Source organism: Balaenoptera borealis, assembly GCF_965194805.1.
Source record: "Balaenoptera borealis genome assembly, chromosome: 2".
NCBI classification, from domain to species: domain Eukaryota; kingdom Metazoa; phylum Chordata; class Mammalia; order Artiodactyla; family Balaenopteridae; genus Balaenoptera; species Balaenoptera borealis.
Window position 1 is genome coordinate 171,471,143 of NC_138867.1, and position 25,649 is coordinate 171,496,791.

General features: G+C 39.3%; 1 protein-coding gene and 1 pseudogene across 7 annotated transcripts in view; one reads left to right on the forward strand and one right to left on the reverse strand.

Annotated features, from left to right (window-relative positions):
- The window catches only part of ZNF101 (zinc finger protein 101), a 72,484-nt gene that overhangs the window by 35,386 nt on the left and 11,449 nt on the right, over positions 1 to 25,649 (forward strand). For 2 of the 6 annotated variants that reach the window (XM_082382906.1, XM_082382905.1), the window contains exon 4: positions 147 to 12,159. In XM_082382906.1, the coding sequence (XP_082239032.1) occupies positions 147 to 1,266 (1,120 nt within the window). In that variant the 3' untranslated portion in view covers positions 1,267 to 12,159. Of the gene's footprint in view, positions 1 to 146; positions 12,160 to 20,008; positions 20,090 to 25,649 lie in introns of those variants that run through there. The other 4 variants (XR_014242050.1, XR_014242051.1, XR_014242052.1 and 1 more) reach the window with 4 other exon arrangements.
- Positions 16,243 to 20,374, reverse strand: LOC309624626 (olfactory receptor 7A10-like; annotated as a pseudogene). The gene has a single exon. The product of its transcript is annotated as an olfactory receptor 7A10-like (transcript).

Below are 25,649 nucleotides of genomic sequence, written 5' to 3' on the forward strand. Positions count from 1 at the left end.
AGCTTTCAGTATAAATCACCCTCAAAAAATTCAGAAGAGCAAAAAACCTTCCCTTTTGCTATAAAATATAAAAATGTAATTCTAATACCCTACTAATAAATGTGAAACTGTTAAAGAAATCATTAATAATTTCTCATTTTTTACAGAAGTCATATGGTAGAAAAACTCTGTGAGAGCAAAGAAGGTAATCAAGATGGAGAAACTGTCAGCCAGATTCCAAATCTTAATCTGAACCAGAAAACTCTTCCTGGAGTAAAACCATGTGAATGTAATGTGTGTGGGAAAGTCTTCATGCGTCATTCATTCCTTAATAGGCACATCAGATCTCACAGTGGACACAAACCATATGAGTATCATGAATATGAGGAGAAGCCATATAAATGCAAGGAATGTGGGAAAGCCTTCAGTTACTGCAAATCTGTTCACAGACATGAAAGGACTCACACTGGAGAGAAACCCTATGAATGTAAGGAATGTGGGAAAGCCTTCACATGGCTCACAACCTTTCGAAGACACATGATAACACACACTGGAGAAGGACCCTATAAATGTAAGGAATGTGGGAAAGCCTTTAGTTGTTCCACTTCATTTCGAGCACATGAAAGAACTCACACTGGAGAGAAACCCTTCGTATGTAAACAGTGTGGTAAATCCCTCAGGTCTCCTCTAGGTTTGCGAATACATGAAAGAAGTCACACTGGAGAAAAACCCTATGAATGTAAGCAGTGTGGTAAAGCCCTCAGTTGTCCCAGTTCCTTTCGAAGACATGAAAGGATTCACACTGCGGAGAAACAATATGAATGTAAACAATGTGAGAAAACCTTCAGTTCTCCTCTAGGTTTGCGAATACATGAAAGAATTCACACTGGAGAGAAACCCTATGAATGTAAGGAATGTGGTAAAGCCTTCATTTCTCTTTCAAGCGTTCGTACACACATGATAACACACACTGGAGATGGACCTTATAAATGTAAGGAATGTGGAAAAGCCTTCATTTGTCCCAGTTCGTTTCGATCACATGAAAGGACTCACACTGGAGAGAAGCCATATGAATGTAAACAGTGTGGTAAAACTTTCAGTTGGCCCAGTTCCTTTCGAATACATGAAAGAACTCACACTGGAGAGAAACCCTATGAATGTACAGAATGTGGGAAAACCTTCATTTATCGCACAACCTTTCAAGGACATGTGAGAAAGCACACTGGAGAGAAACCCTATAAATGTAAAGAATGTGGGAAAGCCTTCATTTCTCCCTCAAGTGTTTGAACACACATGATAATGCACACTGGAGATGGACCTTATAAGTGTAAGGAATGTGGGAAAGCATTCAATTTTCCCAGTTCATTTCGAATACATCAAAGAACTCACACAGGAGAGAAACCCTACGAATGTAAACAATGTGGCAGAGCCTTCAGTTGTTACACATCCTTTCGAACACATGAAAAAACTCACACTGGAGAGAAACCTTATGAATGTACAGAATGTGGGAAAGCCTTCATTTATCGCACTACTTTTCGAGGGCATGTGAGAACACACACTGGTGAGAAACCCTACAAATGTAGAGAATGTGGGAAAGCCTTCAGTCGACCCAATTCCTTTCGAAGGCATGAAAGATCTCATACTTAATAGAAACCTCTTGAATGTAAGCAATGTGGGGAAAACATCAGTCGGCCTTCATTCTTACATGTGAAAACTCCCACTGGAAAGAAACCCTATATGTGTAAGAAATCTGAGAAAGCCTGATACAAATTAATCCATGTATAATGTTCCAGAAAAAAATAACATGAAAATAATTCTTAGAGTTATATTGTTTTTATCAGTGCCTCATTCTTAAAGGGGATCTCTCGACTGGATATTTACTACTTACGTTCAGAAATGAACACTGAAGTGAGAGAATTCTGTAAGTACTCTGTAAGCAGTACTACATAATGATTAACAGGTATTGTTTTGCCCTTAAATCAGTTAACATTTTTTTCTTTTCATTTTGAAGCCTGTTTGATCCATGGTTGAATTGACATGTATTTCTAATATGCAGGTAGGTTTAATTTTTATGTTTTGATTGTTTTATGTGGGGATATTGATAAATGACATTTTGGTATTTGTTGGGATTTTTGTACTGGCCTCCTGTAGTGCCAGGTATTGGATATTCCTTACCCATATATAGTCCATTCTCCTTATGAGAAAATCTACTCTTGTTTTGGCCACAAGAACCTTATTTCATTTTCCTTGCTAGTAAAAGATGGCATAAATTTGTAAATATCATAGTGTATATAGTCTCATGTGAATTATTTCTATGTTTTGCCCTTTGCTCTTTGTCATTCCTTCTGGCTAGGATTTGAATAATAAAGAGTTTGCATTAACACATTATTGACCAGGGGATTTTTGCAGAAACTAACACCTGTGGCCGGTGATTTGTTATGTAAATGAATATTGAAACACCCACGTTTGAGTAAATATCAACAATTTTTTTTGCACTTAATGTATTTATTTGAAACTTCATACATGTCTTATTACTAAAGCATTCTAATATTTCTTTAGAGTGTGATAGGCAGTACAGCAAGCACCTCTGTGCAGGGGAACAAAACATCTATTACAAACATACTGTGTTTCACTGCGCTTTCCCCTGGAAGAGCAGACTTTCTGGCGGCGTTTTTTTTTTTGGTCCTATGGGTATTATTTTTTCTAGAATATGTTCTTTTATTTTACCTGATAGTCAACAAGGTGGATCTTTGCGGGGTACTCTTTTAAAAAACGCCACAAGAAGGACCAGGTGCGGGACTACCACTGCATTCACCAGAATGGTCAGTTACCCATTCTCTAGCTACTGCTAACAAAAATTGCTTGTAAGTCATTTTATTCTGTGCATTAAGGCTACAGTAAATTTTAAATGCATTGAATAAACCACAGTTACTCAAATGGAAACCCACTTTCTTATACCATTTTCAAGTTTTCCAGAAGATATTGAAGTTTGCCAGATACTGATCAGATCGATCAACTCCTTTCATATATTTATTATACTCTAATATACAAGTGGGCTTAGTTATCTGATGGCCAGTGCTCCTGTCTTCCTTTCCTGTAGATGCTATGATGCGTCATGAATAGTTGTCACCGTGCGGACTAGCCTCTTGTCTTTCCACGTAAGAAGAATCACTTCTCCCTTCCGTAAGAATGTCATTTTTCCCCTCTGTAGATTTTTAGATTTCTCCTTTAATTGGTTTGGTAGACCATGATTCTCTCTTATAGTCCCACAAACTCTGGTTTTAGTTTTCAACAATATTTCAGATGTGGACACACTGTTGTAATAATTGTCTTGGTAAATATGGTGCCATGAACCAAGATAAGGTTGTAGGACTGATAATATTGTTTCTTACAGTTTCTTTACTTCACCCATGTAAATCTCAAGATTGCATATATACCCAGTTTCACTTTCACTAACAATCCTGACCAAAATTCCATATTTTGTAAGTTTTCCAGGATTTGAATCTGAGTTGTCCTTTCCACTTTATCATTCTCTCATCAAGTTATAGCTCTTGTTTGGGTATACAGATTGATTGAAATTTTGGTAGAAAATAGTCCAAAAGAGGATTAACTTTTGAAATTCTGCAGGAAGTGGAGTTTTCCGAATTATCATTAAAGTAAAGAAATGTCATTATTTGTTCGAACCTTCTTCTCATCATAATCTTTGGGAAGATAGGTGTTTCAATTAAGGGATCAGTCGACCAATATTCTTTCCAGTGTGATTTTCTTATTTGTCCCATCGAAAGTATTAACCCAAGAAACTTCTTCGTGTCACTATTGGTTACATCAGTCCATTTTAAAGTCTTATCATAATTTTAATATGATTTTTCATTCTGTTGGTGATACAAGTTTGTTTGAGAAGGAACCAGCTCAAAAAAGTTGTTACCAAAAATTAATTCTGTTATTTCACTAACACTTTGTGGGTTATTTGCACCTGGCACACCTGTAAAGTCTTCTGATTTTTGTGAAATGTCTTCAATCCACTCTTCTGTAGAAGCAAAGGAGCATTCTCCAGCACTGTGAGTTTCATTTTCATTTCCTGTATCAGAATCAATCACTAAGGTTTTTTGTCTTTTTTTGGTCTAATATTCACATTGTCTGAATCAGAACTATATTCTGAGACACTAGTATATATGTCACGTGGACAATCAGAGAAAGTATCTGCATAAAGTTCACCAAAAAATTCATCACTCAAAATCTCACTATGTGTCATTTTTGAAAATTTTATGGTCATAAACTTGCATTTATAATATATACAAGGTTGGAACAAAAACCTAATGGAGCAAAATGTGAATGATAATGACAATCACAAGTTGTATAATGAACCTTGATCAATTTTAAGCTCTAACAACTTTGCACAGTGCTGTTAATTGTATCACTGTCTAAAAACTTATTGGTACACCTCTGGTCAATAACATTCAGGTAACGAAAGATGTATTAATACATCTCCTGTCAATATTGTGGACTTCCCTGGTGATCCAGTGGCTAAGACTCCGCACTGCCAATGCCGGGGGGCTGGGTTCAATCCCTGGTCAGGGAACTAGATCCCACATGCTGCAACTAAGAGTTCACATGCTACAACTAAAAAAAAAAAAATTCCACATGCTGCAACTAAGACCCAGTGCAGCCAAATAAGTAACTACTAAAAAAAATAATTGTTAAGACAGACCTGTCACTAAACAATAAAATGTAGAATTGGAGTTGGCTCTCCTACATTGTTTTGTCACCTGGGTAATGTGACATTTTCTATAATCATTTCTCTTATGGTTCCATGTGAGAATTCACATGTAGCCTCACTCTCATGAGATCTGGAATTCAGAAATACAGGAGGCATTAGTCAGATTTCAGCACCGTGCAGGGAGACAGACATGTGTAGGAACTTGGAGGACACTTGTTCTAGCCTGCTTTCCTGATTCCTTAACCTGCCAATCCAGAGTATCCTGGAAACGACAATCAGCTGGTTGACTTCCATTTTCTCAGACGTGTAGGTTTCCACACATCTTCTCAAGTTCCACATCAAAAATCCATCATATTTTGGATTTTCCTGCAAGTTTCCATGAGTCCACCAGGCAACTAATTCTAACTTTTATGGTTCAGAGTATTCTCTGATGCTTGGACTTCCATCTTCTCTAGATCATATTCATATAAGGTCTAATTTGTGTAGTGAACACCTAATTCTGGTAATACTGCTAGTGACCATGTGTTCCTGATTCCACTATGACAGCTATGGTTGCACAGTCCAAAAGAACCACATTGGAGTTTGTTCCACTGCTGCACTGTGCAGTGACTGCCCTGGCCCAGTCCCTCCATGTGAGAATTGGCACCTTCCTCATATCAGGCAGATTGTGGGTGCTTCCCATTGCTCACAGCTATATGCAGTTCCTCAGTACATTTTCAATTATGTTTGATTGTGATTACAAACAATACATTTTTGTTGAACAACGTCTTCTGTTGTCTCTTAGAAATATTTTCATTAATTGTTTTCATACAACTTGCATACTAATGTGTTTTTCATTTCCTGAGCACGTATATTAAAATATTCTGTTGTAACTATAGATTTTAGGTGAACTTTGTAATTTGGTCAAGTTAATTGCTACACATTCTCATTCAATTATCCCTTGTATATACATGTTCGGGTATTTTTTTCCTCTGGTAAATTTAATTTTTATTTCTACATAGTTATGATTTTTGTCTTGAAATGAATTTCTCATTTGTTTTGTCAGTATGATGTGGCCAGAACCCACTGGGATCACAGCAGCAGTCAACAAGAGTGGTGTCATAAATTGTAGTACTCAGAATGACCACAAACCCTAAATGACTGGATTTATCAGTAAGAGGGTGCTCAAAAGGATTTACGATTTGGGCTTTTGCTGGGTGATTTGATTACTCTTCAGGGAAGCAGGATGTTTCTGGATGTACTGGATGCTGCAAGAAGGTGAACTTAATTCTATCATAGATGATCATAATCAATGTTTTCTAGAAGACAAAAACAGTGTAGTGAAGCTAAATTTAATTCACAGGAAGCTCCTCAGTCATATTATTAAGAAGAGCAGAATCTTGGTCATTTTTATGATTTGGAATTGTCTCATCATTTTTAGTAATATGGTTACAAAATACCCTTATTTTTGTCTTGATCTATTTGTGATCACTGAACAGCTTTGTCCGATGATGGAAGTGTTTGACATTTTTCTCTTCAACATGATAAAAGAACACGAGGCCAGCATCCAGTCCCCCGGTGTCGCTTTTTGCCTTTCCTACTCATTATCTAAACACTCTTACACTTCCTGTGTTATACTGGATGGATAGTGTTTACCATAAAGTACCTCAGTGAAAATATATAAATTCACTTTTTAGTAAAGTATACGATACCTTTTAATATTTCCTTTATAACTCAGCTGAGACCTATATTTTCAGGTAAATTGTGAGGGAACACAAACCTAGCAAAAGAGAAAGACAGGATCACTGTTCCAGTTAAGCATTTCTTGCTCAGAGACTATACTCTTGATGCTGTTTCAACATGCCTGGCACTAGATTCAACACCTACCCAATTTAGCACAAATAAGCCACTCTAGGATTTGGATATAAAGGCATGAAACAAGTTCTTACAGTCCTGGTGCTCATATTTTGTGGGAAAAGGGAGATAGTTAACAAATGATAAAGCTTTGGTTTATAAGATGGAAATGAGAGCTTTGAAGGAAGGTAAACAATGACGTGTGAGACAATAGAGAGGCTGGGAGTGTGTGTATATCTTTCTTATGAGGGTAGGAGCCTCAAGTGAGTGAGGATGTCATTATTGATCACTTGTGTTTCTATTAACTTACAGGAACTGCTTGGGTGTGGAAGTAAATAGAGGGCAGCAATGTAGAAAGTCCTGCTTTCTTTGATTACTGGTAAAGATTCCCGATAAAGGTAAAGATATAGATATGGTTCATCTTCATTTTTGCAGTTTCCTGTAAACAACATGTGATCATGAGTTTGGACATAGGTTTCTGGGACTTGAGACTTTCCTTTGATCTGGCCACAGACATTTGTGGCATCTTTTTGTTTAACATCCTTTAAGAAACTATTCACTTTAACTATTTCAAGTTTCATATTTGGCATTTTCATTTTACTTGTATACTGACTGACACAGTATATACTCTGTTTAACCCTGGAGTTCCCCCCAGTCTGAGAAAAGGTTATGTTCATCTGCACTGTTCTAGCCCATCCTGAGTTTATCCTGTGAGTAGAGTGATATTTATGTAAGTCTACTGTGATTTCCTGGTAGAAAAAACAAAAAGAGCTATGGATGTTTAGAAGGCAATTATCCAAGGAATTACTGAGGTGAGCTACAGAGAGAGGGTATCATTTTGAGTAATATCCTAATTTAATGTGAAAGGAGATAGCAGAAATGTTTAATGCCTTTCTATAAGAGAATTAGTTGAAAGCTTTTTTTTTTCAGTGACCCACAAAGCCTCATATCCCATCTTGCTGTTCACAGGTATCATTTCCATACCCTTAGACTTCCAGCACATATTCTAGAGTAGGAGGATACAAAAGTAACAGCTCTGAGTTTTATTAAAGAGCAAAGGAAAGCCAAATTCTGTCCATTTTTAGTGCTAACTTACATTTTCTTACCACTGTAAAGATTGTCATTTCATAATTATTAGTCTCCCTTTTGACGTCCCTGCCAATCATTCCTTCCATCATTCCTAACAACGAGAAGGTTAACCATGGTAGAATAGGTTATTACCCAAACTTACAGAGCTCACAGTAATGGAATCTCAGTTTTGAAAGCCTAATGTATGCCACCAACTTAACTGAACACTTGTCAAAATTTTAAACTCAGAAGAACACTGCAAGGGACTTCTCTGGTGGTCCAGTGGCTAAGACTCTGCGCTTCTAATGCAAGGGGCCCAGGTTCAATCCCTGGTCATTGAACTAGATCCCGCGTGCCGCGACTAAAGATCCTGCGTACTGCAACTGAAGAGCCCATATGCTGCAACTAAGACCTGACACAGCCAAATAAATAAATATTTTTAAAAAGAAGAATAACACTGCAAGAAATTACTCACTTTGAAAGAAAATATGGCATCAAATTTCACAGATGACTCAAGTGGCAGTATGTTCTATTTATGGTACATTCTGGAAAGGTATACATAGGGTCCGAAAACATCAGTCAGTGTTGAAGGGGTTTGGTAGAAAGGGGCATCACAAAAATGTTCTTTTGGGGTGATGGAGTATAACCCATCTTTTGGTGGTAGCGTTACTGTACATTTGTGAGAACTCACAACTACACTTAAAATATGGTATATATACGTATTTAAAATAATTAACAAGAAACAAAAACAATGCTTTCACATGCTAGGAAAATGTTAAACTTTGCTGAATCTTGGTTTTTACATGTGCAACAGTTATTTCCACCACCTTTTGGTACTATTTACGAAGAATTGAAGGGCCAGGAAGAAGAACTCAGTCCTCAACAGGCTTCTCTTGAAATCTCAATTTAGAAAACACCCTATAGGGCTGCACTGGCCCTCATCTCATAACAGGAGTGGAGTGAGAGGGCTCCCAGATCTTTTGAGTTTAAGTTAGGTTCCACGGTCAGATCTTTGGAAGTACTATGGTTCTGAAACATAAAGGTGTATCCCACAGTCTCCCCAAGTGGAATCTGCCTGGGAACATCCTAATTCATGATCATCAGCATCATATCTTTTCCAGGCTCATCTTAAGGCCATTTCCAGCTCTACATTTTCCAGCTCAAGCCTACTCTGTGCCTCCTACTGGCAAACATTTTTAGAAGTCCACACCTGCCCCACTCTGGAAAATTTCTCTGTGGCAACACCAGGGGGCTGTAAGCTGAGATGGTGGAAGAAACAGCGGTCAAACCCATGTCATGGGCACATACCTCTCAGCTGCAACAATCCCAGGTGTCCCATAATTATCATCTCTACTTGCTTACTTACTTTCTACTTGCTTACTTGCTTACTTTCTAGCCAGCTTTCCATTTTGTCTTGGGTCATGAAGCCAGGATCCCTCAGGCTTTTTTCACCACAGAGGCTTCCTCATTGTAAAGACAATGGTACCTACAGGATAAAGCCAAAAATGGGACCTCTGGCACATCTCAACTACAGGAGGAAGTGTGTTCCCTTCTGAGTAATGCAGTTCTGGAGGAGGTCACCCCTTTTCTAGACTCATTGGCCATTTGGAGAGTCGCTTAGGATCACATGAAGGACCATGAGAGTTCATATACTTTATAGACCATGTGCTACCACCACACCTGATGGAGTCCACTGGAGAGAATGGCAGGTTCTGCCCCCGATCAAACAAGATATTCCTGATAAAAACTGCACCCAAGCATCCACTCAAATTCCAGCAAGCACACTAGCACTACAGGATGCCCTGGCAAATAGTCAAACTCATCTGCACATTTTCACAGATCCTGTGACTGTTGTCAATGATCTTGCTATCCAGTCCCACCAGTAGTGACAAGAACTCCTCATCTAACTCCTTATCACTGCTCTGGAATAAAGAACTCTGGGAATATCTTGCCTCACCCAATCAAGGTCACTCCTAACTGCACGTATGAAACCTCTCAGACCTGATGGTATTAATCTTGGCCCTGTGGGCCCATGAAATGTGAAACCATTGAGAGACCTCTACCCTAAAGCTCTAGGCAGAATGCAAGGGACTCCCCTCCTCTGCCATGGCTAATTTACTAACTGCCAAGTTTACCTGATAAGGAAAAAAATACCCCTAGTAGTATAATCAGTGGACATAATTTCCAGGCTGAGGAAGGGGTCCCTACAGCTGATGGAAAGTAGACTTAATAGGACCCTTCATCCCCTCAGCAGGACTACTTGCTATGCTCTGACCATGGTATATACTTATATAGACATATTCCTCACTTATCCTATTAGACATGCCACTGATGAAGCCAAAACGGAAGGACTCAACAAGACAGTGATGTGACCTACTCATTTCTCAAAAACAAATTAAAAAAACCCTCAAGACACTGGGCTCTAGAAAAAGGCATTCAGCGGCACTTTTACTTCTTATGACCCCAGGATACAGCCCTCATGGAAGCTAGAATGGCTTCCTTAGACAAACCGTGTTAACTTCTAAATGAGTCTTCCTGCTGTTTGAGGCATTAGTCAGACCCTCCCACCCCTAACCCCCCCACCTCGGTACATGGGCCCATTACTTTGTTCTGATCCTCAGGCTTAGTGACCTTATAAATAGAGGCCTTTCTGCACGAGACATTTCTGTCAAATGGTCATTCTCAACAATCCTTTTGTTTACTGTAAGAGTTTCCAGTAACAAACACTCATATCCCCCCACCAGACCTTCCTCCTAACACCACCTATACTGTGTACCCTGGATGTCAATATTTTATTTGGGGCATCCTCCTTTTATCATAACATGCTGTGGCCCTTCCCAACACAAATGTGCTGTTTTCCTACCAATTGCACTCACTGTCCTGAGAGTCACTGGCATTGCCCAGGGTACACACAATGCCATTCAACAAACTCACATCACTGATCTCAGTCAAGAAATGTCTGAAACATTCTAAACACATGCAGCAGACAACTAACGTTTTAGAGGCTTTCCATGAAGAGGAACTCCCTGGCAGCTATGGTGGCTGATGACTAGTTGGCTTTAGACTATTGGCCACCCAGGGAAAGTTCTGTTCCCTTAAAGGATTGCTTGCTGCCTGTGGGTAAACAACATGGCAAGGGGCCACCAATAGCTCAACACATGAGAAAACAAATGAAAATAATGGATAACATTACTAAGGTAATTGAATTGAGTTCTGGAACCCCACTGACATATTTTCCTGGATTTCTCCAACTCCTTAGGATGACTGGAATTGGAATGCTTTTTTCAAGACTTTATCGTCTTAATTATAACATGTTGCTTGTGCTTTTCACATGGCTATTCAAATTCTTGTGAGATGTGGCATAATTGAGTCAACAATCATCAGAAGTGAACTTTTAATAAAGACACTGATTCCATTTTTGATGTGTGAGTGTTAATTGGTTTTAGATACCCACTCACCCTTCCTGGTATGCAATAGGCAATCAAGTTACAAAGGTAGTCACATGCCTCTTTTCTCTTTGTGCCAGTGGGTAGGAGGGTCAAACCTTGAATACCCAAACTCAACTCCTTGAAACATTAAAGGCCCAACCCACTCTCCTCTTTGCTGCAGCCACCTGCACCCACTTACACTTGCCCTACTCTCCTAAAAATTGCCTTTGCGGAATAAACCAGGAGCAGAAGGCACTCGAGCCAGTAAACTGTAGGAACACATAAATTGCTGAAGACACAGTGTAAACTAGCTTGAGAATTAAAAGGTCTGCAGAACCCAGTCTTAGCGGGCCACCCACAATTCATGAATTCTTCCTGCAGGAACCAAACCATGTTCTTACCATAAAGATTAAAAAAAAAAAAATTGCCTCATGCTTCATGCAGCAAACAGGGAAATATTTTGATATATACACAGTGCATTTTGTTCTTTGTATCTTAGGCTATTTCTCAAAGGAAACTAGCTTGCCAAAGCTTTATCTGATTAGAGAAAGAGCAATTATGCAACTCCAGCCCTTTTCAGCTTTCCTCTCTGATTAAAAAAAAAAAGGAAAAAAAGAAAGGCTGAGAACTTTCTCTGATTTTCATAGTCCAGTCCATAGAAACAGTCCTATGCACAGTCTGTTCCACCAAAACTTTGCAGGCTTAATCATAACGTAATAGAACATATTCCATCCCAAATACCTTACCACCATATATCATAAGGGTCCCAATATAGTAACAGTGGATTAAAACAGAGAGCTGCAAGACATAGACTCTACTCAAGAATGAGCTTCTGGGGGCTTCCCTGGTGGTGCAGTGGTTGAGAGTCTGCCTGCCAATGCAGGGGACATGGGTTCGAGCCCTGGTCTGGGAGGTTCCCACATGCCGCGGAGCAACTGGGCCCGTGAGCCACAATTGCTGAGCCTGTGCGTCTGGAGCCTGTGCTCCACAACAGGAGAGGCCGCAATAGTGAGAGGCCCGCGCACCGTGATGAGGAGTGGCCCCCACTTGCCGCAACTGGAGAGAGCCCTCGCACGGAAGCAAAGACCCAACACAGCCATAAATAAATAAATTAAACCTTAAAAAAAAAAAGAATGAGCTTCTGGGACTACTCAAACACCAGGAAGAAAAATTCAAGGGCACTAGAGGTTATTGAAGCTCCTGATACTTACAGCTATGACAAGCATTAAACATACTGTAACTCCTGTTTAAGAACACATAAAACCTCACACTAAAGACCTCTTTGCCTCAAATTACCTGATACATCTGGTTTTCAACCAAAAATTAGACGGCATACTAAAAGGTAAGAGAAAACACATTGTGAAGAGAGAAAGCAATCATCAAAACAATTCTCAGGTACAGGAGAGATTCTTGAATGACCAGGCTATTAATTTAAAATAACTATTAATATCACACAAAGCTGACTTCAGAACAAGGAAAATTATCAGGGAGAAAGAGGGGCATTACATACAGATAAAAAGTGCCAATTCTGCAGGAAGACATAATAACCCTTTATTATACATGTGCTGAAACAGATTGACAGAATAAGTGATGCAAAAATGTACAAAACTGCAATATGAGAAGGAGGAGCTTCAAGATGGTGGAAGAGTGAGACGTGGAGATCACCTTCCTCCCCACAAATACATCAGAAATACATCTACATGTGGAACAACCCCTACAGAACACGTACTGAATGCTGGCAGAAGAACTCAGACCTCCCAAAAGGCAAGAAACTTCCCACGTACCTGGCTAGGGCAAAAGAAAAAAAACAGAGACAAAAGAATAGGGATGGGACCTGCACCTCTGGGAGGGAGCTGTGGAGGAGGAAAGGTTTCCACACACTAGGAAACCCCTTCACAGGTGGAGACTGCGGGTGGCGGAGGGGGGAAGCTTCGGAGCCATGGAGGAGAGTGCAGCAACAGGGGTGCGGAGGGCAAAGCGGAGAGATTCCCGCACAGAGGTTCGGTGCCGACCTGCACTCATCAGCCTGAGAAGCTTGTCTGCTCACCCGCTGGGGCGGGCGGGGGCTGGGAGCTGAGGCTCGGGCTTCGGTCGGATGCAGGGAGAGGACTGGGGTTGGCTGTGTGAACACAGCCTAAAGGGGGCTAGTGCGCCACAGCCAGCCAGGAGGGAGTCTGGGAAAAAGTCTGGAGCTGCTGAAGAAGCAGGAGACTTTTTCTTGCCTCTTTGTTTCCTGGTGCACGAGGAGAGGAGATTAAGAGCACTGCTTAAAGGAGCTCCAGAGACGGGCACGAGCTGCGTCTATCAGCGCGGACCCCAGAGATGGGCATGAGACGCTAAGGCTGCTGCTGCCGCTACCAAGAAGCCTGTGTGCAAGCACAGGTCACTATCCACACCTCCCCTCCCGGGAGCCTGTGCAGCCTGCCACTGCCAGGGTCCCGTGATCCAGGGACAACTTCTCCGGGAGAATACACAGCGTGCCTCAGGCTGGTGCAATGTCATGCCAGCCTCTGCCGCCACAGGCTCACCCTGCACTCTGTACCCCTCCCTCCCCCCGGCCTGAGGGAGCCAGAGCCCCCAAATCAGCTGCTCCTTTAACCCCGTCCTGTCTGAGCAAAGAACAGATGCCTTCAGGTGACCTACACGCAGAGGCGGGGCCAAATCCAAAGCTGAACCCCGGGAGCTGTGCGAACAAAGAAGAGAAAGGGAAACCTCTCCCAGCAGCCTCAGGAGCAGCTAATTAAATCTCCACAGTCAACTTGATGTACCCTGCATCTGTGGAATACCTGAATGGACAACGAATCACCCGAAATTGAGGAGGTGGACTTTGGGAGCAACGATATATGTTTTTTTTTTTCCTTTTTCTCTTTTTGTGAGTGTGTATGTGTATGCTTCTGTGTGTGATTTTGTCTGTATAGCTTTGCTTTTACCATTTGTCCTAGGGTTCTGTCGGTCCGTTTTTTTTTTGTTCAGTTTTGTTTTGTTTAGTATAGTTTTCAGCGCTTGTTATCATTGGTGGATTTATTTTTTGGTTTGGTTCTTTCTTTTTTAAAAATTACTTTAAATTATTTTTTAATAATTATTTTTTGTTTTTTATTTTAATTATTTTATTTTATCTTTTTCTTTCTTTTTTTTTTTTCTCTCTTTTATTCTGAGCCGTGTGGATGACAGGCTCTTGGTGCTCCAGCCAGGCGTCAGGGCTGTGCCTCTGAGGTGGGAGAGCCGAGTTCAGGACATTGGTCCACCAGACACCTCCCAGCTCCACGTAATATCAAACAGCGAAAATCTCCCAGAGATCTCCATCTCAATGCCAAGACCCAGCTCCACTCAAGGACCAGCAGGCTACAGTGCTGGACACCCTATGCCAAACAACTAGCAAGACAGGAACACAACCCCACCCATTAGCAGAGAGGCTGCCTAAAATCATAATAAGGTCACAGACACCCCGACACACACCACCAGACGTGGACCTGCCCACCAGAAAGACAAGATCCAGCCTCATCCACCAGAACACAGGCACTAGTCCCCTCCACCAGGAAGCCTACACAACCCACTGAACCAACCTTAGCCACTGTGGGCAGACACCAAAAACAATGGGAACTACGAACCTGCAGCCTACAAAAAGGAGACCCTAAACACAGTAAGTTAAGCAAAATGAGAAGACAAAGAAACACACAGCAGATGAAGGAGCAAGGTAAAAACCCACCAGGCCTACCAAATGAAGAGGAAATAGGCAGTCTACCTGAAGAAGAATTCAGAATAGTGATAGTAAACATGATCCAAAATCTTGGAAATAGAATGGAGAAAATACAAGAGACTTTTAACAAGGACCTAGAAGAACTAAAGAGCAAACAATCATGAACAACACAATAAATGAAATTAAAAATGCTCTAGAAGGAATCAATAGCAGAATAACTGAGGCAGAAGAACGGATAAGTGACCTGGAAGATAAAATAGTGGAAATAACTACTGCAGAGCAGAATAAAGGAAAAAGAATGAAAAGAATTGAGGACAGTCTCAGAGACCACTGGGACAATATTAAATGCACCAACATTCGAATTGTAGGGGTCCCCGAAGAAGAGAAAAAGAAAGGGACTGAGAAAATATTTGAAGAGATTATAGTTGAAAACTTCCATAATATGGGTAAGGAAATAGTCAATCAAGTCTAGGAAGCACAGAGAGTCCCATACAGGATAAATCCAAGGAGAAACACACCAAGACACCTATTAAACAATCAAAAACTAAATACAAAGAAAAAATATTAAAAGCAGCAAGGGAAAAACAACAAATAACATACAGGGGAATCCCCATAAGGTTAACAGCTGATCTTTCAGCAGAAACTCTGCAAGCCAGAAGGGAGTGGCAGGACATATTTAAAGTGATGAAAGAGAAAAACCTACAACCAATATTACTCTATCCAGCAAGGATCTCATTCAGATTTGACAGAGAAATTAAAAACTTTACAGATAACCAAAAGCTAAGAGAATTCAGCACCACCAAACCAGCTTTACAACAAATGCTAGAGGAATTTCTCTAGGCAGGAAACACAAGAGAAGGAAAAGACCTACAATAACAAACCCAAAACAATTAAGAAAATGGTAATAGGAACATACATATTGATAATTACCTTAAATGTAAATGGATTAAATGCTCCAACCAAAAGACATAGACTGGCTGAATGGATACAAAAATAAAACCCGTATATATGCTGTCTACAAGGGACCCACTTCAGACCTAGGGACACACACAGACTGAAAGTGAGGGATGGAAAAAGATATTCCATGCAAAGGGAAATCAAAAGAAAGCTGGAGTAGCAATTCTCATATCAGACAAAATAGACTTTAAAACAAAGACTATTACAAGAGACAAAGAAGCACACTACATAATGATCAAGGGATCAATCCAAGAAGAAGATATAACAATTGTAAATATTTATGCCCCCAACATAGGAGCACCTCAATACATAAGGCAAATACTAACAGCCATAAAAGGGGAAATCGACAGTAACACAATCATAGTAGGGGACTTTAACACCCCACTTTCACAAATGGACAGATCATCCAAAACGAAAAATAAATAAGGAAACACAAGCTTTAAATGACACATTAAACAAGATGGACTCAATTGGTATTTATAGGACATTGCCTCCAAAAACAACAGAATACACTTTCTTCTCAAGTGCTCATGGAACATTCTCCAGGATAGATCATAGCTTGGGTCACAAATCAAGCCTTGGTAAATTTAAGAAAATTAAAATCCTATCAGGTATCTTTTCCGACCACAATGCTATGAGACTAGATATCAATTACAGGAAAAAATCTGTAAAAAATACAAACACATGGAGGCTAAACAATACACTACTTAATAACCAACAGATCACTGAAGAAATCAAAGAAGAAATCAAAAAATACCTAGAAACAAATGACAAGGAAAACACGATGACCCAAAACCTATGGGATGCAGCAAAAGCAGTTCTAAGAGGGAAGTTTATAGCAATACAATCCTACCTTAAGAAACAAGAAACATCTCAAATAAACAACCTAACCTTACACCTAAAGCAATTAGAGAAAGAAGAACAAAAAAACCCCAAAGTTAGCAGAAGGAAAGAAATCATAAAGATCAGATCAGAAATAAATGAAAAAGAAATGAAACAATAACAAAGATCAATAAAACTAAAAGCTCGTTCTCTGAGAAGATAAACAAAATTTAAAAACTCATACAACTCAATGGCAAAATCCTAAACAATCTGATTAACCATGGGAAGCATATCTGAATTTTTCCAATGAAGACATACAGAAGGTCAATGGGTACCTGAAACGATGCTAAACATCACTAGCCATCAGGTAAATGTAAATCAAAACCATGATGAAATATCACCTCACACCTGTTCGAATGGCTAATATAAAAACATAAGCACTGGGCTTCCCTGGTGGCGCAGTGGTTAAGAATCTGCCTGCTGATGCAGGGGACACGGGTTCGAGCCCTGGTCTGGGAGGATCCCACATGCCGCGGAGCAACTAAGCCCGTGAGCCACGACTGCTGAGCCTGCGCGTCTGGAGCCTGTGCTCCGCAACGGGAGAGGCCACTACAGTGAGAGGCCTGCGCACCGCGATGAAGAGTGGCCCCCACTCGCCACAGCTGGAGAAAGCCCTCGCACAGAAACGAAGACCCAACACAGCCAAAAATTAATTAATTAATTAATTTAAAAAAAACAACAACATAAGCACTAACAAGTATTGGTGAGAATGGGTATAAAAGGAAACACTTGTACACTCTTGGAAGGAATGTAAATTCCTGTAGTCACTATGGAAAACTATATGGAGGTTCTTCAATACATTAAAACAAAACCAGCATATGATCCAGCAATCCAATTTCTGGGTATTTCTCCAAAGGAAAAAAAATGCTAATTTTTTTCATTTATTCATTTTTTAAATTTTTTAAAACATTTTTATCAAAGTAGAGTTGATTTACAATATTGTGTTAGTTATAGGTGTATAGTAAAGTGAATCAGTTACACATATACATACGGCCACTCTTCTTTTGATTCTTTTCCAATATAGGTCATTACAGAGTATCAAGTAGAGTTCCCTGTGCTGTAGAGTAGGTCCTTATTAGTTATCCATTTTACATATAGTAGTGTGTATATATCAATCCCAATCTCCCAATTTATCCCTCACCCCTCTTCCCCCTGGTAACCATAACTTTGTTTTCACCATCTGTGACTCTATTTCGTTTTGTAGAGAAGTTCATTTGTACCATTTTTTTAGATTTCACTATAAGCAATATCATATGCTATTTGTCTTTCTTTGTATTGCTCAACTATATAAAAGAATGAAATAATACCATTTGTAGCAACATGGATGAACCTAGAGATTGTCATACTGAGTGAAGTAAAAAACGCTCGTTTTGAAAAGATATGTGTACCCCCATGATCACTGCAGCTTTATTTACAATGGGTAAACTGGAAAACAAACAATGTCCATAGGTAGATGAATGGATAAAGGTGTTTTATATTTATATATTTATATATGTGTGTGTGTGTGTGTGTATATATATATATATAATGTAATATATATGTATATATATATTATGTATATATTATATATATATATATAAAATTCGGCCATAAGAAAGAATGAATACCTTGCCATTTGCAACACATGAGTGGATCTTAGGGCATTTAGCTAAGTGAAGTAAGTCAGACAGAAAAAGATAAACACCATATGATCTCACTTTTATGTGGAATCTAAAAGAAAAAAGAAAAAAACAAAAGCACAAGCATGTGGAAATAATAGAGAACAGATTAATAGTTGCCTAAGCTGGGAGGTGGGGAGTGGGCAAACATGGGTAAATGGTGTCACAAGGTACAAACTTCAGTTATAAAATGAGTAAGTCATGGGAATGTAATGTGCAGCATGGGGGTTATCATCAATAAAACTGTATCTTATGTTTTAACGTAGCCAGGAGAGGGGATCTTGAAAATACTTATCATGTGAAAAATGTGTAACTATGTATGGTGATGAATGCTAACTTGATTAATTGTGGTGATTAGTTTGTGATATACAGAAATATCAAATAACTACTGTTGTACACCTGAAACTAATATAATGTCATGTCAATTAAATTGAAGTTAAAACAACAGCGACAACAGCACAAGGGCTGGTTCAGCCAAAATGTTGGCTCAGACAAGAATCAAAAGCACTATGGACCCAGGCAAGTGCCCCAGGAATTCCTAGCCTATAGCATCACTATCAATAGGCTGGGGCTAAAGGGGTCCATGATACAGTCTACATTATCAAGAAGAGCAGTTAAGGTAGTGATGTAAAACAGAATAAAAGTCCCAAAGTGAAATTCCTCCACAATTAAATTACATAAATGGACTTATATGCCAAAAGTAATTTTATTCACATGAGTAAGACAACTCATGATTATTCTTTCAGGAAAACGAGGAAAAATTATGGGGCATGATATATATGTCATTTGAGAATAAATTATTTTTAAGTAATCCAAGTTGTCCCATGAAAGATATGGAAATTTCCAAATATTTCTGATCCAAGGTTGAGAAAAACTTTGGGAATGGAATGTAGGAAAATGGACCAAAAGAAAAACTTCCTATATATCAGACAGAGCAGAAAGCTTAATAAAGTGAGTTACCAAAATTGTATAGAAGAGTTGAATTCAAAGAAACAGAAATCCCAGGAAATAAATGGGAGAAAATTCTATTCCACACTCATCAAAAAATCACAATTTCTTGTTCCAAGGCTTTGAGTCCTACAATCAAGGGCACTTCTTCACCTCCAGAACAGTTTTCCACTTTATACCTGTCATCCCATAGAATCTCTTCAGAGCCCCTTTTATGTCTTTGTTCCACAGACTGTAGATGAAGCATGGGTGTGACAACACTGTACATCACTGAGGCTACTGCTACTGAGTGTGAGCTGTGGGTAGCAGCATAGATAAGGTACACTCCTAGGAATGAACAATAAACAGGGAGGCAACTGAGAGGTGAGATGCACAGGTGGAAATGCTTTATACGTCCCATGAGCTGATGAGATTCTAGAAAGAAACAATCTTAGAGTAAGAGTAAAGGATACTAGAGGACCACCAGCCAGCAGCCGAGTAGAAAAATACAACACGATGTCATTAAGAAAAGTATCAGAACAAGCAAATTTGACCATCTGGTGGAGATCACAGAAAAAGTGGGGGATTTCCAAGTATGTATAGAAGGACAGCCACAACAACATTAAGCTTTGTAACAAGGAATTTAAGACACTCTAGATCCAGGACATCAACAACAGCAGTCCATAGAGCCAGGGGTTCATGATGACATTGTAGTGCAGGGGGTGACATATGACCAAGAACTGTTCATCAGCCACCACAGCCTGAAGAAAGTTGTCACAACCTCTAAAGAGTGTGGAAAAATACATCTGGGTGATGCAAACTGTATAGGTTATAACATTGCTTTCTGTGTGTATATTCACAGCATCTTTGGGATAGTGGTAGCGATGAGACAGATGTCTACAAAGGACAGGTTGGAGAGGAAGAAGTACATCGGTGTGTGGAGGTGGGAGTCTGAGCTGACGGCCAGGATGATGAGCTGGTTTTCAAACACAGTGATCAGGTACATGGAGAGGAAAAGCCCAAATACGAGGGGCTGAAATTCTTGTTCATTTGATAACACCAGAAGAAGAAAATTTGAAATTTGGATATCATTCCTTGGTCCCAAGTGGTGGTGGTGGTAGCTAGGAATGAAAATTTTAAATAATATGATTAAATGTTAGGAGAGTGAGCATTAGTGACATGCTACAATTACAATACTATGTGGGAAAAAAAGCAAGTATGAAAAATGGATGGGGGCTTCCCTGGTGGCGCAGCGGTTGAGAATCTGCCTGCCAATGCAGGGGACACGGGTTCGAGCCCTGGTCTGGGAAGATCCCACATGCCGCGGAGCAACTAGACCCGTGAGCCACAACTACTGAGCCTGCGCGTCTGGAGCCTGTGCTCCGCAAGAGAGGCCGCGATAGTGAGAGGCCCGCGCACCGCGATGAAGAGTGGCCCCCGCTTGCCGCAATTAGAGAAAGCCCTCGCACAGAAACGAAGACCCAACAACAGCCATAAATAAATAAATAAAATTAAAAATAAAAAAAGTTAAAGTGAACTAAAATTAAATAAATTTTAAAAAAGATACATATTACTGTAGCTAAGGGAAGGAATTGTTTCTTAAAGGACAATTGGTATTTAAAAAAAAAAAAAAATGGATGGATGTGTTATTTTTACTGGGAGTTCAGGACGACCTAAAAACAAGGTGACATTTGAGCAAAGGCCTCATGCCAAACTGGGTGGAAGACAGGAGGCTATCTGGGTATGTGCTCTGCAGAGGAAAGATCCAGTGCAAAAGCCCTGAGGAAGGTGTTGTTTCAGATGTTCAAGGCTCAAAATGTAGCCAGTGTGGTGAGCAATGAGTACAGGGGGAGTGGTGAGAGATAGTGTCAGAGAGGATTGAAGAAAGAGGTTCCCTCCCTGCTGCTGCTGAGACTTTAAGACACAGGAAGTCCATTGTTCACATTCTGTTCCTTGTATTTTATTAATTTTCATTTCAAAGAATCTTGTGAATACACATAGATCCCCTCCTTATCTTCACGTGTTGGGTAACATTTTGTCCTCTATTTTTTTTTTCTGCACGTATCTTTTATTTTTTCTTTTTTTAACATCTGTATTGGAGTATAATTGCTTTACATTGTTGTGTTAGTTTCTGCTGTACAACAAAGTGAATTAGCGATATGTATACATATATCCCCATATACCCTCCCTCTTGCATCTCCCTCCCACCTTCCCTATCCCACCCCTCTAGGTGGTCACAAAGCACCCAGCTGATCTCCCTGTGCTATGTGGCTGCTTCCCACTCGCTATCTATTTTACATTTGGTAGTGTATATATGTCCATGCCACTCTCTGACTTTGTCCCAGCTTACACTTCCCCCTCCCCATGTCCTCAAGTCCATCCTCTAGGTCTGCATCTTTATTCCTGTCCTTTGCCTGTGTTCTTCAGAACCTTTTTTTTTAGATTCGATATATATGTGTTAGCTTACGGTATTTGTTTTTCTCTTTCTGACTTACTTCACTCTGTTTGACAGACTCTAGGTCCATCTACCTCACTACAAATAACTCAATTTCGTTCCTTTTTATGGCTGAGTAATATTTCATTGTATATATGTGCCACATCTTCTTTATCCAGTCATCTGTCGATGGACACGTGCTTCCATGTCCTAGCTATTGTAAATAGTGCTGAAATGAACATTGTGGTACATGACTCTTTTTGAACGATGATTTTTTCTGGGTATATGCCCAGCAGTGGGATTGCTGGTCATATGACAGTTCTATTTTTAGTTTTTTAAGGAAGCTCCATACTGTTCTCCATAGTGGCTGTATCAATTTACATTCTCACCAACAGTGCAAGAGGGTTCCCTTTTCTGCACACCCTCTCCAGCATTTATTGTTTGAAGATTTTTTGATGATGGCTATTCTGACCGGTGTGAGGTGACACCTCATTGTAGTTTTGATTTGCATTTCTCTAATGATTAGTGATGTTGAGCATCCTTTCATGTGTTTGTTGGTAATCTGTATATCTTCTTTGGAGAAATGTCTAGTTAGGTTTTCTGCCCATTTTTGGATTGGGTTGTTTGTTTTTTGATATTGAGCTGCTTGTATATTTTGGAGATTAATCATTTGTCAGTTTTTTCATTTGCAAATATTTTCTCCCATTCTGAGGGTTGTCTTTTCATCTTGTTTATGATTTCCTTTGCTGTGCAAAAGCTTTTATGTTTCATTAGATCCCATTTGTTTATTTTTGTTTTTATTTCTATTTCTCTAGGAGTTGGGTCAAAAAGGATCTTGCTGTGATTTATGTCATAGAGTGTTCTGCCTAAGTTTTCCTCTAAGAGTTTTATAGTGTCTGGCTTTACATTTAGGTCTTTAATCCATTTTGAGTTTATTTTTGTGTATGATGTTAGGGAGTTCTAATTTCATTCTTTTCCATGTAGCTGTCCAGTTTTCCCAGCACCACTTATTGAAGAGGCTGTCTTTTCTCCATTGTATATTCTTGCCTCCTTTGTCAAAGATAAGGTGACCATATGTGCATGGGTTTATCTCCGGGCTTTCTATCCTGTTCCATTGATCTATATTTCTGTTTTTGTGCCAGTACCATACTGTCTGATTACTGTAGCTTTGTGGTATAGTCTGAAGTCAGGGAACCTGATTCCTCCAGCTCCGTTTTTCATTATCAAGATTGCTTTGGCTATTTGGGGTCTTTTGTGTTTCCATACAAATTGTGAAATTTTTTGTTCTAGTTCTGTGAAAAATGTCATTGGTAGTTTGATAGGGATTGCTTTGAATCTGTAGATTGCTTTGGGTAATATGGTCAGTTTCATAATGTTGATTCTTCCAGTCCAACAACATGGTATATCTCTCCATCTGTTCGTATCATCTTTAATTTCAATGACACATTAAACAAGATGGACTCAATTGATATTTATAGGACGTTCCTTCCAAAAACAACAGAATACACTTTCTTCTCAAGTGCTCATGGAACATTCTCCAGGATAGATCATAGCTTGGGTCACAAATCAAGCCTTGGTAAATTTAAGAAAATTGAAATTGTATCAAGTATCTTTTCTGACCACAACGCTATGAGACTAGATATCAATTACAGGAAAAAATCTGTAAAAAATACAAACACATGGAGGCAAAACAATACACTACTAAATTACCAAGAGATCACTGATGAAATCAAAGAGGAAATAAAAAAATACCTAGATACAAGTGACAATGAAAACACGATGACCCAAAACCTGGGATGGGATGCAGCAAAAGCAGTTCTAAGAGGGAAGTTTATAGCAATACAGTCCTACCTCAAGAAACAAGAAACATCTCAAATAAACAACCTAACCTTACACCTAGAACAATTAGAGAAAGAAGAACAAAAAAACCCCAAAGTTAGCAGACGGAAAGAAATCATAAAGATCAGATCAGAAATAAATGAAAAAGAAATGAAGGAAACAATAGCAAAGATCAATAAAACTAAAAGCTGGTTCTTTGAGAAGATAAACAAAATTGATAAACCATTAGCCAGACTCATCAAGAAAAAAAGGGAGAAGACTCAAATTAATAGAATTAGAAATGAAAAAGGAGAAGTAACAACTGACACTGCAGAAATACAAAGGATCGTGAGAGATTACTACAAGCAACTGTAAGCTAATAAAATGGACAAGCTGGAAGAAATGGACAAATTTTTAGAAAAGTCACCTTTGTCAAATATTAGTTGACCATATATGTTTGGGTTTATTTCTGGGTTCTCAATTACATGCCATTGGTTTATGTGTATGCTTTTATGCAAGTACCATATTGTTTTGATTACTATAGCTTTGTAGTATGGTTTGAAATCAGGAAGTGTGATGACTCCATCTCTTTTCCTCACCGCTCAGGATTTCTTTGGCTACGCAAGGATATTGGTGTTCCATACAAAATTTAGAATTGATTTTTTTCTATTTCAATGAAAAGTGCCATTGGAATTTTGATAAGGATTGTATTGGAACTATACATTCTTTGAGTAATATGAACTTTTAACAATATTAATTCTTCTGACCCATGAACATATGACTGTTTCACTTATTTGTGCCTTCTTCAACATCTTTAATGAACTGCCTTAAACTTTTAGGTGTACAGATGTATGAATTTATTGATTAAATTGATTCCTAAGTATATTTTCTTTCATTTTTATGCTCTTGTAATTAAGATTGTTTTCTTAATTTCTTTTCTATATTGTTCATTTTTAGTATATACAAACACAACTGATTTTTACATATTGATTTTCCTCCCTGCAACTTTCTTTGTTTATTAGTTCTAATGATTTTTGAAGAAGAATTTATTTCCTATATATAATACCATATCATCTGCAATCAAGGACAATTTTATTTCTTTCTTTTCAATTTGGCTGCCTTTATTTTCTTGCCTAATTATGCTGTCTAGGACTTTCAGTACTATATTGAATAGAAGTGGTGAGAGTGGGCACTCCTGTCTTGTTTCTGATCATAAAGTAAAAGCTTTCAACATTTCATCATTCAGTATGATGTTAGTTGTGGACTTGTCATATACGTCTTTTTACTGTTGAGGTACATTATTCTATACTGACTTTGGTAGAGTTGTCATAAAAAGAGGTTGAATTTTTGTCAAATGCTTTTTCTGCATCTATTGTGATGACCATATATTTACCTTTAATTCAATAACTGTTGTGGATTGCATTTATTGATTTGCCTATGTTGGACCATCCTTGTATCAGAGGAATAAACCCCATGTGACTATGTGGAAAGGGGTTTCTGAGCAGGGCAGGGGCAATCATTGGTGATGCTTACACAGGCAGTACATCAGAGGCAGTCTTTATCTCAGGACCTGCTCAGGCCAAGAGGGTCCATGCCCCAGCCCATGCAGAGTGCCCCACACCAGCCTCTCTTGCTCCAGCACTGCTCCCCTCTGGGGCGAGGGTGCTGGTGCTGAGATGGGGGGACCACACACTGAAGGGGAACAGAATCAGCTCAGACCTGACCCTCAGGACTTCTTTTCTAGCAACTTGGGACCTGGCCCCATCCCTGTTAGACCAGTAATGGCCACTAAGGAAAGGTGAAGCCCTATCCCACATCTGGTTCCAGCCCTAACCCCTCCACCTCCAGCCTCACCTCCTATCAAGATGATCACTAGCAGTACACCCTAAGGAAAGGCATGAATTGTGATACCTTCAAATCCAGTTCTTCCGCCAAAGCCACTGGGCACACACCAACTTTATATGGCTGCACCCACAGAATGACACCACTTCAACACTGTGAAAGGTAACCATGGCACATAGTCGCATACAGAGAGAGAAAGTTAAGCAAAATTAAAAGACAGAGAAATGTGTCTAAATTGAAAGAGCTGTGATTTATGTCAGAGTGTTCTGCTTATGTTTTCCTCTAAGAGTTTTATAGTGTCAGGCCTTACGTTTAGGACTTTAATCCATTTTGAGTTTATTCTTGTGTATGGTGTTAGGGAGTGTTCTAATTTCATTCTTTTACATGTAGCTGTCCAGTTTTCCCAGCA